The sequence below is a fragment of the Neospora caninum genome, chromosome V, assembly GCF_000208865.1.
Source record: "Neospora caninum Liverpool complete genome, chromosome V".
NCBI lineage: Eukaryota > Apicomplexa > Conoidasida > Eucoccidiorida > Sarcocystidae > Neospora > Neospora caninum.
Genome location: NC_018391.1, coordinates 2,716,691 through 2,734,427, shown reverse-complemented (window position 1 = coordinate 2,734,427; position 17,737 = coordinate 2,716,691). Strand labels below are relative to the sequence as shown.

General features: G+C 54.3%; 3 protein-coding genes across 3 annotated transcripts; 2 read left to right on the top strand and 1 right to left on the bottom strand.

Moving 5' to 3' along the window:
- Nucleotides 1-1,852: 1,852 nt before the first annotated feature.
- On the top strand, nucleotides 1,853-9,004 carry NCLIV_015400 (conserved hypothetical protein; the record flags this gene model as incomplete). Its single annotated transcript, XM_003881731.1, has 3 exons — nucleotides 1,853-2,369; nucleotides 2,865-8,162; nucleotides 8,628-9,004. 3 exons carry the CDS (start codon nucleotides 1,853-1,855, stop codon nucleotides 9,002-9,004), a joined length of 6,192 nt encoding a protein of 2,063 aa, XP_003881780.1.
- Nucleotides 9,005-11,527: 2,523 nt separating this feature from the next.
- On the bottom strand, nucleotides 11,528-12,552 carry NCLIV_015390 (Zgc:56049, related; the record flags this gene model as incomplete). Its single annotated transcript, XM_003881730.1, has 3 exons — nucleotides 11,528-11,564; nucleotides 12,073-12,182; nucleotides 12,328-12,552. 3 exons carry the CDS (start codon nucleotides 12,550-12,552, stop codon nucleotides 11,528-11,530), a joined length of 372 nt encoding a protein of 123 aa, XP_003881779.1.
- Nucleotides 12,553-15,757: 3,205 nt separating this feature from the next.
- NCLIV_015380 (conserved hypothetical protein) lies at nucleotides 15,758-16,774 on the top strand (the record flags this gene model as incomplete). The annotated part of the gene is made up of 1 exon (XM_003881729.1): nucleotides 15,758-16,774. One exon carries the CDS (start codon nucleotides 15,758-15,760, stop codon nucleotides 16,772-16,774), a length of 1,017 nt encoding a protein of 338 aa, XP_003881778.1.
- Nucleotides 16,775-17,737: the final 963 nt, after the last annotated feature.

Below are 17,737 nucleotides of genomic sequence, written 5' to 3'. Positions count from 1 at the left end.
CAGAAATCGGCGCTAGGAGGCGAGAGAGACTCTCAGGGAGCTCGCATAATCGATCTGCGACGACAGCCCCGCCACTGGTGACTGTACAGTGTGCGTCTGTACACAGGTAGAAATCTGGGTCTCCCTCTCTTTCAGAGTGGCTGCTGTGTAGGCCAGAAAAAGGGGATCGGGAGATAGCTTGGCAACGACACAGAAAGGTCTGCCGCGAATCCTGGTCTGCAGTTGACACTGCGCCGGCGGCCCCTCCTGCGAGAAAGAGGAAAACTTCCCTTGAAGGACGCGTCGGCGAACGTGAGCGACAATTCCAGATCTTAAAATTGCCGCCTGAAGAAAATACTGAGCATGTAAATTTACCGCATACACGCGGCGGCCACACAGCGGTTTCGCGTGTTCGCTGCGAGGCGCGGCTGTTGGCCGCCCGCACGAGAGGAGAGACGGGAACGCGGCGGAAAAAACTTTATGCCCTTCCTTCTAGAATAATGCCGGGCCGATAAACAGCGCAACAGCGAACTCAGCTTTGTTCTGGAGTGTACACGTAATGACTTCCGTTCCTGTAAGGGACCTCGAAAACTCACACACGGTTCTCGAGCAGCCTGGCACCTTGCAGGATTCACCGCTGGCACGGGCGCGTCGTCTTTACCCGTGCACTGTTTCCCAATCCGCTCCTTGTGGGCGCCTCAGAAAGGTTTGTCCTCGCGATGAACTTTGAAAAAACACTCCCCAGACGCGTGCAAATTCAAAACACCCAGATCTCTGCTGCCGGCCTTTGGTTGTTGCAGAGCGCGCGCGGCGCGGGGTTCTTGCGCACTGCGAACAAGCTGCGATTCCCCCTTGGGACTAGGCACTCACGCGCACCTGCGACAGCCACGTAAGAGCAGGCCACCCGCCCTGCCGATTTCTGCGCATAGATATCGCAGGACGCACATCCAGCGCGGCCTCGCCTCTTCTGTCTCGAGGTCTCGTCTTTCTCTTCCCCTCTCTGCCTTCTCCCGTGCGTGCGGAAGGCGAAAGAGATCGCGTTTTTCCTTCCAGCAAGGGAAAGCCACATGCCGTCACCTCGAGCAAATCCCAGCAGTGGCACGGGGCTAGCACCCAGTACCAGCGCACACATCGATTCTCAACTCTCTGCTTCTGACAACAAACTGCGCCAACCAGCGGGACAAATGTCTCTGCTCCTGAAATGAACCGTCGTCCCATCAGATGGACAGCGTCAGGAGAGACAGGTCACCAAATACCCCGCGCGGGGAAGCGATTCGCTCGGCTCTCCATCGGCAGCCAACAAAGACGCGTTCACCGGATCGGGGCCAGCTGTTCTTGAGCGCTCCACCAGCGCGAACGTTGCCGCACGCGTTTTCTGTGTGGAAAAGTTGCATGCTCTATCCAAATGAGAAAAACACACTACTGAAGGGACACTCAGCGGACCATCGAAGTTTTGTGTATGGACAGATTAATTCCAATTTCGCCGGGTGCACGGGTCACTGTGTGCTGCGACGTCGTGGTCCCACCTACCGAAAGTTGACAACTCGGCGAAAAGTCTGCTCCAGCGAGAGTCTTTTGCCACTGCTGTTGCCCGTCAGATGCGTTGCCGCCACAACAGCCGTTAGCATCTTCCGCTGCCAGGACCGGTGGAGTGACGGTTTCGATGTCGCATGCTTCTTTGGCACTGCCGACAACTTTCGTGTACGCGGGTGACCAGCTTTTCCCCTCGTGCGTGGTTCTCTTTTCTTGCCAGTCCCGTCCAATTCACTTGTTCGTGGAGCTGTGTTTTCTTTTGCAAAGGAAACAGAGTTTGCCATCGCAAATCGAGTGCATGCGCCCAGTGTGTTCCCAGTGAAAGGTGGCTTCTCTGACCATGCGGTGGGTCAGTAGCACCGGCGCCGGCATTCTGTCTTTCTATTCTTTGGGGGATGGCGTGCAGCATGTGCTTCCATACCTGGCCGAAGAGGTAAAGGAGGAAGAAGCTTCAGCCTCCTATCGGCCTAAACCAGCGGCCACAGCTGACGAGATTGCTTCATTCACAGCGCACCGTCACTCACCTTCCGCTTCGCCGCAGGCCTGCAGTGGGCATTCGACCTCCCGGTTACAGCCGGTCCAACCACCCAGTCATGACGACACTCGTCCACCCTGGGAGGAGGGAAACGCGTTTTCGCCTGCGCGCCCGAACGCAGCATGCGCCGAACCACCGGGAGACGCCGGTACGTTGGGGAGCCGTGGCTCTGCGAGAAACTGGGGCGACGCACCTGTCTCGGCAGCGACAGAGCACGTGAATGTCCAGAAGACTTCCAGTCTCGGCTATATCACGGCTTGCATCTTTAGCGGAGGATGGGGTGGATATGATGAGAGCGAAGTGACGTTTGGAACCACGGAAGGTCATGTAGTGGCGGTGCCCGCGCTGTGGCCAAAATCTGCGTTCCAGCGAAATCAAACGCTATCGACATCTTCGAGACACGATGAGGAAAACCGACGAGACTCCTGCTGCTCCCCCTCAGGGAAGCCTAATGAGGACGCATCTCTTCCATTTCCTTGCTCTCGGATCGCATGCCCAGCGAGGCGCCGCCTTTCCCTGCCGTACACAATCCAGCACGTCCAAATGCTGGGTCTGCATACACCGAGCCTGGCTGCTTCGTACCACTCTGAGCTCTTGAATCAGGATGCAAAGGCTTCCGGCGGCAGACGCCTCTCTGGAGGGGTTTCTCCGATAAATGGATCGACGCCGGCGTGCTGCTCTTGGGTCCCGGCCTCCAGAGACAAAACCGATGCAGGCTGCGCCGCGCGCACAAGTTGCTGCTGTGGAAGTCCGCCGCTCCTGGCGTTCGAGCGGTTCCAAAACGATGCTGGGTTACCTTCTCCACTTTGCGCTTCAGAGGATCGGCCTTCTGTCGCGGCAGCGTCGGGCGAGTGCTCGTGCGCGGCTGTGCGGCAGTTCTTTTCTTCCGACCGTCTGTTGCTGGCGTTGGACAAAGGCGGCAACGGTGTTGTTTCGCACTGGTCGTCGGTAGGTGCGGAGGAAGGCGACGCTAGTGGAGGATCGCAGGAGAGTCCCGCCGGTGACGGCGACTGTCCCCCGTCTTCCTTCTTCTCTCTGAACCTGCCGATACACCGCTCTGAGAGCAACCCGATCATCACGCCTCTTCTGTCTGTTGTTCCGGCCACCACAGGCAACACCCGTCTTCTCTCGGTCTACGACCTTGTCACGTCTTCCTTCGTGTTCTACGCGAGGCCTCCTGCAGGCGAGCCCACAGACTGCGAAACGCGGAGCGCGTGGAGTTCGGTGTCTCCTGCTCGTCTGACTCCGAATTACGCCTCGTTTCCTGATGTGCCGCTGGACCCGGCCGGCTCTCCGGACGTGGTCCGCGAGTGGAACGTTGGCAGCCGAAAGCGGAAAATGTGGATGCATGCAGCGGGTGGCTCTTGGGGAAGGGCGCGCGCATATGCATGCTCTGCCGCGTTGCCTGTCACGTCACCTCTCTGCATCTCGGGAACGGCTTGGCTGCCTAACCTGCATCCTCTGCTTCTCGCAGCCTCCAGCACAGACGGCATGCTTCTTTTCTATGACCTCCGTGCGTCGCCTCACCCCTTTTTCGTTGCCCAGCGGCCCGAGTCTGCCTCGTGGGCGTCTTCCGTTGCCTCGTCGACTTCAACTGGCCACTCAGGGTCGAGAAGAAGGAACCTAAATCCGACTTCCCCGCCAAACGGCAGTGCACCGGGAAAGCACGCGTCTGCCGATGCTTCACCTAACTGGCTTCCATCCTCTGGCGGTGCTACTTCTCCCGCGTCCTCTGCGGCGAGTGCCCAGGCGAGACCGTCTCGCCAACATGCGCGACCCTTTTCTTTTCTCACCACTGTCCCCTGGCTCACCTCGGCGTCCGTGCCTCACGACGGCGTTATTCTTCCTTGCGTCTGTGGCTGTTGTCGGGGCCGCGCTGCTTCACTCCAAGGTTCCGACGCCGGAGAATCTCCGTTGTGTTCCCTCGCGTCTTCGTCTTCGCTTGGCACGGGACAGTCCCAGGTCGACACCAACCAGGAAGGGAGGGCGCACCAGAAGACTGAAGGGGGTAGACGAACAGTTGGAGACAGAGACGGCGAGCCGCCGCATCCGACAGTTAGGGAAGAACAAAAGGGTGGTCTCGGTCAGCGCAGAGGATCCACACCTTCGTTTTCAGCTGACCCGCTGGCTGGGGAGGGCGAACAAGGCAAAGGACAAGAGCAGGGACGTGGAGACTGTTTGGAAGGCGTGGAATCCCCTATGGCCGGTCCGTCCGAGCCACTGTTTCGTCAAGGGGCAGAGTCAGTGTCCATTTTTACCGGCTGCGATGCGTCAATTGTCCTCAAACCCCGCAACTGTCGGCGACCTCGGCCAACAAAAAGAAAGAGAAGCGATCTGCCGGCGGATCCCGCGTCTGGACCACGAGAGCCTTCTTCGCTTCTTGGTCCAGCCCCGCGAACGTGCTCGGTTCCGCTGGGCGAAGAAGAGAGCCGACGGGAGACGCGGCGCGACAGTGCATCGCCAAACAGTCGGGCTGATCCAGCGAGTGGGGATGAGCGCGGGGACGCCCGGCGAAGTCGCGCTGACGGCTCAGCTGAAGCGAATGGAATACAGGAGACAGGACCACAGAAGAAGAGCAACGACCGGAGGGGACACTCTTCGCTCGCTGCCCGGACCAGCAGCATGGCGGCGAACGGTGGGTTGACCCTCCGACTCCGTCTCTCTCCCTCGAGCCAGACACCCAGGAACGTCGAGGGTTCTGTTGAGGAACAACACCGAGTGGCGACAGGTCAGAGGAAGACGAGTTCGCCAGGTCCTGTTACAGAGCGGCGTAAGGGCGGAAAAGGGTGGAAAACGCGGTGGTTTTCACAGGAACAGCGACTGTTTATGCGCTTCGCAACAAAAGACATTCTCAGTCAACGCAAGAGGGAACCATGCAGCTGCGTCCCGTCACTCACCGCAAACTCTCCTGGAGCAGCTGTCGCACCGGATCCTTCCCCCGCCGTTTCTGGTCTCTGTGGTCGGCTGCCTCTCAACTCCACAGAGAAAGGCTCGGAGGAAGAAAGAGAAGAGCAGGCGGGTCTGGCTCGTCGCTCTGAAACTTCGTCGCTCAGCAGCTGTGAACGCGATCCACACCGGCGGTCCTCAGCCCAGCCAGCAGTCTGTTCGAGTGTCTCGGGTTCTCCACTTGACGACGTTCTGCTTCCTGGGTTATGTCCAGTGTCCACCAAGCGTCCAGGGCCAAGAGTCTCTCTCCTTGATTTGGCTGCCGATCTCCTGCGGATTTCAAGCTCACCATCTTCAGTATTCACTTCCTTTCCCTCTTGGCATATCTCGCTTCCCCCCCTGAGTCAACCTCGTGGCGAGGCGAGTCGCCTCATGGCTTCGTTGGACTCAGATTGTTCAGCTGTGTCGGCCATATCGCACACAAACGGAGCGCGATCTCTTGCACATGCCCACCTCTGTATGGCGGCTGCGTCTGCTCTCTCTGGACTGCTTCTCTCCCACCGGTTTGATCAACACCTGGTCCTGTCTCAGTTAGCTAGCCATCAACAGCGGCAGTTACTGAAGCTCCTGCACTCGCGCTTGCCCCACGCCTCGCGTCCGTTGACGCAGGAGATGGCAGATGATGTTGCGCGTTCTCTTTCTCGACTTCACAGTCTGTTAGAAGGCAAAGAGACGCCCTCGGACGCCCGCGGCGACGAAGCCCCTGCCTCTTCGTCCGTCGAAACGGAACTGGAGGCGTCACAGACACCCTCTACTGCTGATGCACCACGGTCGACGAAAAAACGGAAACAGGAGACCAGTCACGTCCCGGTACGGCGGAAGGCAGGCAGTGGGGCGGGCCCCGAACCGGATGCTCCCCTGTTGCGATCATCAGACGCGACTGGCTTTCAGGATTCGTCGCACACGGCGAACGCCGGAGAGAACGCGAATGGGGTGTCCCCCGCTCTTGTCTCGAGCATCCTGCGCCTCTACACGCAACTCTTTCTTGCGAGCACGGTGTCTGGGGTGGGCGACGAGCGGCCCACACCGAAAGGAGACACCCGATCTGCTCGGGGCGGGGCGGGAGAGCAAGCGCCTCTTTCTCTCGTCTTGCCCGAGTCCGTGACAGGAGACTTATGGGGTGAAGCTCTCCCGTCCCCTCTCAAGAGAGGACAAACGTATTTCGTTCAGAACCTTCTTCTTCGCCACTACCGAAACGTTATTCAAGTGCTTCGCTATGCCGCGTCCGCTCTCTTTGTCTTTGGAGACACGCCCTGCCTTTTAGAGCCTCCCGCTGACGCACCTCTCTCCGCAGCGGTGAAGACCATTCGCGCAGCCTCTCTCGCATGTTCTCCGTGTCCGTCCGTTGCAAAGGACAGTTTCTGTCACGCGACGAAAGCGGAGCAGCAGGGCCAGAGCCCGTGTCGGACGACAGAGGCTGGACCGACAGAACACAGAGGCTCTTGTGACAGCAAGACGAAGTGGCCTTCGACAGTGGGGCCTGACTTCCGGTGTGGGGTCTGCGCAAGTGTAGAGTCCTTCGTCAAGGTCAAGATGCGTCGCTGGCTGCAGGAGGAGCTTCAGCATGACTTCGCGCGAGTGATGCGACACGAGGAGACGGGAAGGCGACAGGGAGCGGGAAGGAGCACCAACCGGTCAAGATTCAGCAGAGACCGACACGAACACAGACTGAAGATGAGGGAAATTCGAACTCTAGCAAAGAGCGCGGTGGCATCTCTGTGTCTGTGTGAACTCTTCCTGCCTGCTTCGTTTTTCCCGTCTGTGCTTTTCAACATATTCCGGACTTCCGGCTTGTCAGAAATGACAGCTATCCAGAGGAACTGCATGCGCGTGCTGCCCATCTCAGACAGCGCCTTCCACACTCTGGCACGAGCACAGGACCTTTGTGTGAGACAGAAGGGAACGCCGAGCTTGTCCGTGCCTCTTCTCGCGTCAATCCAGGATCGCAGGCTCGTCGCCAGTGAATGCGGAAGACAAGAGCGATTGTCTTCCCTGACTTCTTCCGCGTACCCACATGGTCGCCCTTCTTCTGTCGCCAGTGCCGCAGCGCTTGGCTCTGAGATGTTGTCAGACAGCGACTTCCAAAACGCTTCTCAGAAAGAAGGCTGCGTGTCGCATCCGTCTCTTCAGGGGTCAGTGGAGGAACGATCTGTCGTCAACCAGAAGAAGGGACAGAGTGCACCGTTTGTTCCCCAGTCGGGTCTTGGCGGCGCTACGGCGTGCTCGACAGAGGACGAGGCAGAGAGAAAGACCGTGAAGGCAGAAACCCGGCGACAGCAGCTGTTCTGCGTCGACGCCTTGGGCCGTGCTTCTGTTCTCACAGTTTCTCTCCTGCTGGTTCCGTCCAGGATTTTGGAGAGAAGGAGCGACTGTACGGAAAGGACTCGAATACGAGACGGCATTCGTGCACTGGACCTGAGGCCGGAGCATCGCAGTGGAGGGATGGATTCGGAAACAATTTGTAACCAAGTTGGGAAGTTGTTGACAGCCGATGCAGAAAGGGAGGCGGAAGACGACGGGCAGGGAGACGCACGGATCATTCTGTGCCCCTCGGTAGATGCAAAAAACGATGGGCTCCTGGAGCGTGCGCTCCTCAAAGAGAAATGTGGAGCGTGTTGCGGATTGGCTTCGGGGAATGGCGAGTTCACCAGACCCCCGCGTCCCCGAGGTCCTGTCGCGCAGGCAGGCAATGAGGAACACACGTGCTCGCGCCAAGTGGCGGATTCGCCGAAAAAGGGAACCGCGCCTGAAGAGGATCCCCGTTCCGAGACCGGCACTGCCAGCGGTGGGACCAACAGTCGAAATCGCAATGGACGGAAGGGGAAACTTCAGGAGAGAAGAACGCCCAAAGGGCAGAAGAGGAGGCGAGCTGGGACAGCCGACGCAACCAGTACATCGCCACAAGGAAATCTGTGGGATACTGAGAAGTCGAAGGAGAAAAGCTGTGAGAAAACGGCGAACGCATTTCTCGACCGACTGCCTATTCTGCCTGCGTGGCGGTTTCCTCCTCGTTCTGTTGACTCGAACGCGTCGTTCCTCATGTCCACTCCTTCGTCGACTGAACTCACAACACCGTGTACGACGAATTCAACCCCTGGAGATTCTCACGCTGGCTCGTCTCTCCCCACGACATCTTTGTCTACGTCTCTCCCTTCGCCACAACCGTCAGGCACACCGCCAGTAACCCCCTGTGCTTTTCCGACGAAGCCATGTCGTCCTCCTGGACAGTCGGCAGGGGCACTGTCCGGAGCCCCAGCAACGGAAAAGCGGAGGCTGCAATCTCCAGGCTCTCCAGTGACACAAACAACGCAGCGGACTGATTCGCAGCCGTTGCGTGGAACCCACTCCAAGTGTTTCATTACATTGGAGGAAGATAATTGTTTTTCGGTGCGCGGGCGCAGCGCCCGCGGAGGAGGCGGGATAGCAACCAGCAGCCGCGTGGCGTCGTTGGCTGTTCACGAAAACGGTTCCTACACTCTCCTTGCCACTTCTGCGCCGTCGTTTTTGCTTTACTCCAGCTCAACCACCCTTCCCCCGTACAGGCGCCGTGACAGACTTCTGTTTGGGTGTGCTCTGGGAGCGCATTCAGCGACATCTCTGTTTCGACCTGTGTCGTCGCGGCACGGCTCCACAGGATCTAAGCCCCTGCTGGCTTTTGCGTTGCCTGACGCGCCGGGTGGTCCACGACCTCCGCCGCCTCTCCTTTTATCAGCCGCGCCTATCCTTCCGTCCCACCCGTCACCGCCTTTTCTGCCGCATGCCATGGCGCGACCGTTTTCTGTCACCTCGCTAGCTCCGCTGTATGCCGGGTCCTTTGCTGCTGGGACCGTCTACGGCAGGAAAGCGGCAGTCCACATGAAGGTGCCTAGCGGTGGGGTGAGTGCTCTAGGCGGCAGGAAGGGGCGAGACGAACGAAGGGAAACCGTGTTTTCGGACTGGCTGACGGAAGACGAAGACGACGACCTACCCAGCGACGACGAAGACGATGAAGAAACGCGAGGCAGTGGCTGAATCGATAAGGGTTCGTCAACAGAGCGCACCTAACGCATTTGTTTGATTCCGCAGCGATCTCAAATTCTTCAGCTGGTGCTAAGGGGGAGAGCACCTTCAGACGTTTAGTGTGGGGCGGGCCCTTTGGTTCAGTGCTGTTTGCGATTCGGATTGAGGGCAACGCAAGTGGCAAGCGGCCAGAGAAGCCTCTTGGAGTACTGAGATCATCAAAGGAAACCCGGGCGGGAGCCGGTTGATATGCGTAGGCATGAATCGGCAGACTACGTGTTTACGCTCTTTGCCGGCAGCTCGAGTGGTTCAAAGACAGGGATACAGTTTTACTGAAGTGCGAACTCCGTTACTGAACAAGGGAAGAAACGCGCAAGTTGGGTTTCACGTAAAAACCTGAATTCTGCAGGAGAGTTGCTAATACGTCATTTCACATTCCTCCACAAGGCTCAGACTAGCGTGCTAACTAGAAGCATGTCAGATCACGGATTGAGAAACCCCGGGATGATTGGTATGGGAAAGAAGACGCGCAGAGAAACTCACGTGGCTAAAACAGGAATCAAAACCCAGGGGAAACGGCGGAGACAACATGACGACGGACGCTGAGTCGTACATCTAACGCCGTGGCAGGAACCAGCTAGAAATAGCATCCACGCCTGATTAACCTGGACTTAGCAGCTCAGTCCCCGGGTTCAATAGTGTGGACGTGCTACAGAATCGCATACCCAGCTAGTGGAAACGACCGCAAAAAACGTCACAGACAACTCGTTCCCAGAGCCTCTACGTATAGTTTTCACTCAGATACACAGCTTCTGAACACGCGTCTCAACCGAGATCCGGGCCGGTCTTCCCGCTGTCCTTCGTGGTGGAGCTTTAGATGATGGTGAATACAGTTCTTCCGCTTGTCTGATGGTTCGACTTGCCTCACTTCTGAGCTCGCTCTTTTTTCCTGTCCGCAGGACAAGCAACACAGTTCTCCGACTACAGGGTAAAAGAGGGGCTGTTCATTCAGGCACATTCTCCTCGGGCTGCGCGTGCAAGGGTATCGTGAACGGTGAAAAACGAGATTATCGGAAGACAGCATACCATCGGTCTCTGTTTCTTTCCTGATGCTTAGAGCATCTCTTTCTAAGTCCAATCCCCCGCAGTGTGTTGGCTTTCCTGCATGAATCCGGCGTCAAGAGGATCCTCAGCCGGCGCCACGGCGACGGCTCTCGCTGCTCTAAAAATATGAAGGAAGTCAAAACAGTTATAGTTATGTTCCGATGTGCATCTGAAGACATGCATTCCATTTTCCAGAAAAATAGGGGCTCGACGAACCTCGTCCGTGTTCGTCTTTTGCTCGGGATGGCTTTGAGTAGGTTCGAGGAACTCCCGGCCGATGTAGTCGAACACAGCTTCGATGTTTATATTATCTTTCACCGAAGTCCTGAATGAGCCGTGGCACATGAAGGATGTGTTGAGCAAAGGGTGCAAAAACAGATTTTAGCGACGTCATACGGCGAGCTCACTGTCCTTTCAGATGAGCTGAGGTATCGCTCAAATTTGGCATTTTCTTGTATCGTTCGCAGGACTGAATACGTTCATTGCTGGCTTCGGTGAACTGGCTGATAGCTCGCCCATGTCATGGTGTGTTTTACCTCTTACCTGAAGAGGTCCACATTCAATTGCTTCCTCAGATCCTCGATTTCTGCTGGTGTCACCGCCGCCTGATGATGTTTGTGCGACATACATGATGATGTCTTAATGGGGACGTGGGTATCGACATGCAAGTAATTCGACCACTGTGGATGATATCAGCAAGGTAAGTGGACGCAGAACTACAGATAACACACGTGCTTGGAATGAGAAATAAGTGTGGAATCAGGTATCAGCCAGCTGAACGGAAACTGGCTTTTCTCTGCCTTTAGTGGTTCGAGAAATCAGCTCCTGGAAAAGGAGTCGCACACAGCGGAACACTGATGTACTATCTGGCAGGGGACCAACTCAGTGGTCTAAATCATACAATCGGGGGTCCCACCTGATCCACCGGGAGTACTGGCAACGTCAGCAGACAACCGAATACGTACCTGGTCTAGCATATCTATTTTGTTTTGAACGAGTACACAGGTTGCATCGCCACATTCCTCCGTAATTTTCCTGATGTAAAGGATTCAACCGTCCGTCGAGCTACGGTTTCTTCCTGGTACAGACTAGTGGGTGTTCGCGACAGAATGTATTTTAGACATGTAACAGTGATGTACTAAAGTTCCATAATATGAAAATGTTTTCTTTGGCAACGTGTCGTGGCAATCAATCACCTATCTATGACCTTCGCAATGTCTGTTGACGCTACCGTTTGCGGTGCTCGGCTCGTCTATGGTGTTGACAAGCGAAGGAAAATCAGTCCCACACATCTCACTACACCAAACAGAAGTGCAGGGCACTGTGACAAATGGTTTGGACAGCGCGTCTATGTATGGTAACGTCACGAGAGAAGGTGATATGCCACTACAAATGTTGCTCCTCTAGCCACGCCAGGTGACACAAGTGGGATTATGGGAACATGGTGAACCTCGTTAGTTTTGCATGTCTGCTAGGATGCATCGAACTGAAGGAACATGTTCTGTCTATTAGGCATTGCAAATACCAACTCAACGTTGACATCGAAGCGCTACATTGTTGTCTGTTGTTAGGAGACACGTCACGGTAGTGTGGAACAAATGCGCTCAGTGTCGACCTATGCTGAGTTCCAAGATCTTTTCTCTCGAGCCTCCCTCATACTACGACACAAGTTTGGATTCTATGTTGTTCACGCCACAGCTGTCTTCAGGGAGTGAGGAACTTTGTCTTCCTTCACTCTTGCCAATAATTGTGTCCCATGCTGTTACCATTCTTGAGAGCCCTAACTCCTGACTCTTGAATCGCGAATGGTCTATCTGAAAGTCGTTCATAGTTGCGAGTGTCATTTGTCGATGAGAATATTCATTTTCTGTCGCCTAGTTGACGCGCCTGCGACCGTTTGTCGCCAGACGCACTCTGCCAACAGGATAATTCGCTAGTGTTTTGACCTTGACCTGCTACTGACAGAAACATCTCACCTGTGCCACTCTCGAACTGCATGGAAGCTAGCTCGGTCAGTTGTAGAAAAGACAATTATGGCGGCGCGTGCTCCTCGGTAGTACGCCCGAGTGATGCTGTTGTATTCCTCCTAACGATAAAAGAAAACTCCTTCATCAAGCACATTACAGGGTTCGGCAGCGCAGCGCTTTATGCTTTATCTCGTCACTAGGTGGTAGCTTCTACATGAAACATAGCCTTGCTGTCCGTTCTCTCGTGTGCTGGTTGAAGCTCACTTGTCCTGCCGTGTCCCAAAGGAAGAATGTGACAGTATCGTCCCCGCCGTCTTTCTTTTTTATTTGCCGAGTTTTTTCGATGAAATCAACGGCGAGGGTTTTTTTGTAATCGCTGGTGTATTTGCCATCAGCAAATCTGGCGATCAACGATGATTTTCCGACGGTGCCGTTTCCTACAATTATGACCTTGACGGATTTGTCGAAATTTTCTTCGAGCATCGCCATGGCTATCGGTTTCTGGCCACGCGTGAGCATGTACCAGTGGCAAAACTATGGACCAAAAGCCCCTAAAACAGAACGTTTAAAGGGTAAGCACTCAGAGCCTGTTGCACGTCATAAATTATGGCAAGAACCCGCATGTTAACCAGCGTGGCAAACTCCGGGGGAGCACTTTCAGTGCCTGGTGACAGTGATGTCGATGCTGAGTGAAGAACGGGAGCTTCTGCGTAAACCAGCTCGCTCCATGATGTTCATGATGCACCTCATCTAGTTAAGGAGCTCGATCTTGTAGGTGACTCCAAAAGAGTTCTCCAAGTGACCTGGTGTTCCAGAAGAATTCGCAGTGTCTCTCGTGAGGACTATCGTCGTTCCTAGGATAGTGAGTGCTCAGGAAGAGTCGCCTCCAGTAGACACGCCGGTTGAAAAAGGCACCTGACGGTCCGACTCCTGAAAGATCCAAGAAAATCCTGAATCGCCTTTTGCTGCTGATGACCGCGTTCCGTATTAACCAGCAGGATTAGCGGTCCAAGCAAAAACAACATTAACATACTAGAAACACATGTTACATGAGGAGCATTTTAACATCGGTTCTAACATCCTCGTGTGGCAACACCGAGCTTCAAGAGGGAAGACGAGCTATGGAGGTGCAAACATAGGACGGAAGCATACAAATGTTGCTTCGTGGAATGTCCTCTGCAGATAGCTCCTTAACTTCTTTGTCTTGATTCGAGTTGCGGCTGCGAATTTGACCCCGGATCTCCGGCATACATTCGAGGCTTGGCGCTCGGGCTGCTACCGCGGAACTGTCGCTGCACCGGCCGTGCTACAACCGGGCTCGTACAGAGGCGCTGAGAGTATGGTCAATGGCATTAATAAACCTATTCATTTATCGTGATGTGTGGCTATTTTTTTCACGGTTGGGCAACCGGAAGGAGTTCCAGCTGCCAAGGGGACCCCGCACCCGCATGCGGGTTTGACAAGTCACAAACATCGAACGCGTTTTTTGTCAACGCAGTCTTCCGCTGCTCGACCCAACTGGCCTCTGGCCCTTAGCGCACTCGAGAATCTTCGTCACAAATTTCATTATGTTATCACCGCTTCCTTCCACTTGTGGCCCGCAACTTGGAAAGTGATCGGTGCTGGAGGTAAAGAGAGTGTCTCTGCGGTGCGTGTAAACTGAGAAACCCACCATGAATTGAGTTAATATGCAACAAAGACGCCACAGCAGAGACGTTAAAATGGGTAAATTGCTGAATACCCATTCCCTGCCAGAGCGGAGTACAAATGTCTCGCCATCCATATGGAAGGTAACTGCGGGGCGTACCGCAGCGGCAGCGAAAACTGGATATGTGCCTACCTAGGTGCCGACATCACCAGATCGATGTTAAATAAACGGCAGATGACCTGAGGACGCCCCTATGTTACCCGGTGTACCGGATACCATTACATATTTGAACGGAGAGTGAGCGTGGCCACTGCTCAGCCTAGCGGAATATCGGCTGCATCCAATCCTCACACGAGCGTCACGCTTATACTACCTTGTAAACTCCCCCCGGAAAACCGAAAAACACTTATAATGGCTCCCAAGGGAATGATGGCACTCGCTGCGAACATCGTGTTGGCGAGAAAAAAGCTGTGTTTAGAACTACGAGCTCGACTCAACGTGTGTATAACACACACCACCTGCTGAACGATGCATGATGCTGAGCAGCGGATCAGATTTCGTTAAGCTTCCGTCCTGGAAATCTTCCACCAGCCTTGAAACGGAACTAGATAGTTCATATGGTCGTACTCTCATAGCACGGGTTTGTGGTTCTTAGAGACAACAGAAATGTAAGTCAGGAAAAAGCATTTGCACAGTGAAGCTCGAATTATTAGCCAGAAACTGTTGTTTTTGCCCATGAGGCCAGTCAAAAGCCAGGTTTCGACACAACAAGACGAAGAAGTGTAGCGCCGTTTGTCGCCATAGGGAATTAACCATCACCGTCGTAGTTTTCTGACGACGTGCCGACATCGTAGCAAGACACAGGCCATGTCATCCTGGCATCCCATGTGCTGCTGTGAACCCCGAAGAGTGAGCGGGACGCTTCCCTGTGCAATAACCAGCCCTCTCTCATTGGCCGACACTGAGGAATGCCAGCGGAAAAGGCGCCTTATCTGACCCCTGGTATATCATCTAGCACTGCGTGAAACTAAACACACGCCTTTATGTGGTGGGCAGTTCAGTATCGTTCTCGATTCAGAACAATACGAGTGTATTCATTAGTTGGTGGTTAAATGTCTGTCCATTAGCAGCATGGCGTGTGTAGGTGTCGCCGCTCGCGGTGATGCCGTGGAGAAGACCGCAGACAACTCTGAAGCCTTTCTCTGCCATCGATTTAATATGCGTCTCATATCGCTCACTTGCGACAGCAAACGTTGGGTTTGGCGACCACACAAAATTATCGTAGCCCAGCCAGACTGCTCGTCGCAATAGTGAGCAGCCCGAAATGCGCGTCTCAGCTCAGCCGTTCCCGCGCAGCAGGCCACTTTAGAGACGTGGGAGATACGGCTGAAACCGGAGTCGTGTGTCGAATGACAGCAGTTCGATTGTTGGTGGTGTCAATCGACGATTGTTTCGTTGTGTGTTCAGAGCAAGCTGTGGGGGTGGCATCGTATTAGTGTGTCGGTGTTCGAGCAGCACTGATTGGTAGATATTCTTGTGTGTGATTTTTAGTTTTTTGTGTTACGATCCTTAGCAGCACAATGGCGTGCGGAACCCATTTCTGTCGTCGATCAGTGACGACAGCGGCGTCAACATGTTTCCTTCTGCTGCCGTGCTGGTACTTGCTGTTGAGCTGCACACAGGGTAAGTTGCTCCGTGATAACCTGTTACCGCCGTGGAAGCCCACGTTTGGATTGAGGTCATCTGGGATGTGAAAAAATGCTGATGGCACAGAGACAGATGATGTCATTGACGTACCCTCCGAGATCGGCACACCCAACACGTGATTGTGCTTCTTTCCTTGCTCTGCTTTGGTATCACACGAGAAGAACGGATATCTGTACCTTGATGGGCAACTGGGCATGTTGGGACAGCCATTATAGATTTGGTCGGTGATGCAGGTGAACAGTGGTGTCTTAGGGTGGTGTTGGATGGCTCTATAAAAGTGTAGAACAGGTTCGTTTTTTTATGCCTGCAGGAAGTGAAGCATTATCAGCGAGCAGCACGATGCAGACGATGTCAAGTGTGGCTCACCGTCGTGAGCATCAGACTGCCACTAGAGGTGCCGCTGAAGCAGCCCTCGCATTGGCGGAGAAGGTAGCCAAGGATGCAATGGCTGCTGCATATAATGAAGCTTTTAGGAAATGGACAGGCATCAGTCATCCCGATTTCCACACCACTGACGTTGAAAACTGCAGGATAGTTCTAAGCTTCGACGTAGCGAAGAGGAAGAAGGCCATGGGCGGTGTCACGGAGATTCTTTCCGTGGTTGTGGACAATGCAAAACAGCAGCTGACAGTAAAATACCTCGAACGTCCGAGCATTCGGAATGCCACTGACGTCAGACGTGCTTCTTCCTGGTTGAAGAGGAAACTCGCAGTAGATTCTAAAGAGGAAGTTGTCCCAGTATCGGAGACAATCGAGGTGCCATCAGCATGTATGGCTGATGAATATTCGCGCTATTTCGTAGTCAAGCGAAGTAAAAAGCAGGGGACTCAACGCGTATTCGCTGCTATCGTCGAACTAGCGTTTCATCCCGGCTCCTTTGTCGTTCCACGAGACATCGCGAAGCGTTCGCAGCTCGACTTAATATTGAGGCAACTCCAACACAAACAGATTACGGAAGGACTTTGGGAAATGATGCCGGGCTGCATGATGTTCATCAGGGTCCAGTCGCAGTTACGAGGGGCACCACGTGTGGCAATTAACCCGTCTCGTGGGACTGTTGAGTTTCGCGGAGAAGAGGTGAAAGGGGTGGGCTCCAAGGCGCTGCCCAAAGAGTGTACGTGGGATGACCCCAACTCTGTAAGCGTCATGACTCGCCACAACAGAACCGTGGGAAGCGACATGTGGGATGTTCTTTTATTCATGACCAATGCCCCCTCGGAAACTCGGAAAGAATACGAACTTCCCAAGGCGGCAGAAGTCGAACGGAGGGAGGAGCTGACCCAGTTGTCTTCGTTGGATGAAAGCGTGCAAGACAATGATATGAAGGTGGGCGCTTCTCCGGTCTTGGCCAACTGAATTTCCTCAGGTTTCATTAAGAATGCATGGCTCGGGATCTGGATCTTCTAGTGATAGAGATGTTGCATGAGAACGTAGGAGGTCAGCAGTCTATGCGGGGCGCCTGCTTTTTCGCTTGCCGATTTTCAGCACGAATCATTTGCGGGGCAAGTCGTCCGTGGGATACAGAGAGTCTTCTGTTTGCTCAGACTGCTGCAGTCGGGGCCGGTTTTCCTTTATCGTTCTGGAGGGCTGCAGCTGTTTCCAGCATGCTCTCTTTTCTGCCTGGCAGTTCCGGCAGCTTTTGGTGGCAGTATTTAATTTCTGCGACTGCTTGAGTTTTCAGTCTGGAAATGTGTTTTGTTTGCCGACTACTGCAACCCTCGTTACACTGGTTCACGAGGGAGTATGGCGTAAGACAATGTGAATTCATGAAAAGACTAACGAATGCGAAGCACGGGTCATCCATGAAATAATGTAGTTTCAAGAGGTTCTAATACTTTCCCTGTGTCCATTCGTGGACCTGCGAGCATGCAAGACTTAAGCTACCTACACGCTGGAAGTGCCTGCTATTATACCCTCGCATATCCCTAGACTCAAAAACCCACTAAGCGGACTTTGCGTAACTTAGGTTCTGGATCTACCTACCTAGACCTGCGAGAGCGTCTGGAATTTCTTATGTGGACAGCAACATGTTATCAAATACCTGTCGCGCCTACATAAGTGGTAGCACCATGTAAAAGCATACATCTGCCTTCAGCAAGTACACAAGCCTATGTAAATACGAACAGATATATTCAAGGCGTTAGGGAGACAGCAATGTGCGGCAAGCATTTACACTGTTATAGCTTCCAAGCAACAACGAATACCAGCAGGATACTGAATCCTACACTCGCGGACTTCCGGGGGAGGACAGCCAAAACATGCAGGACTGGCCGTTGTTGATGAACGCCGGCCGTCGCTTCACCTCGCATTGCGTAGACA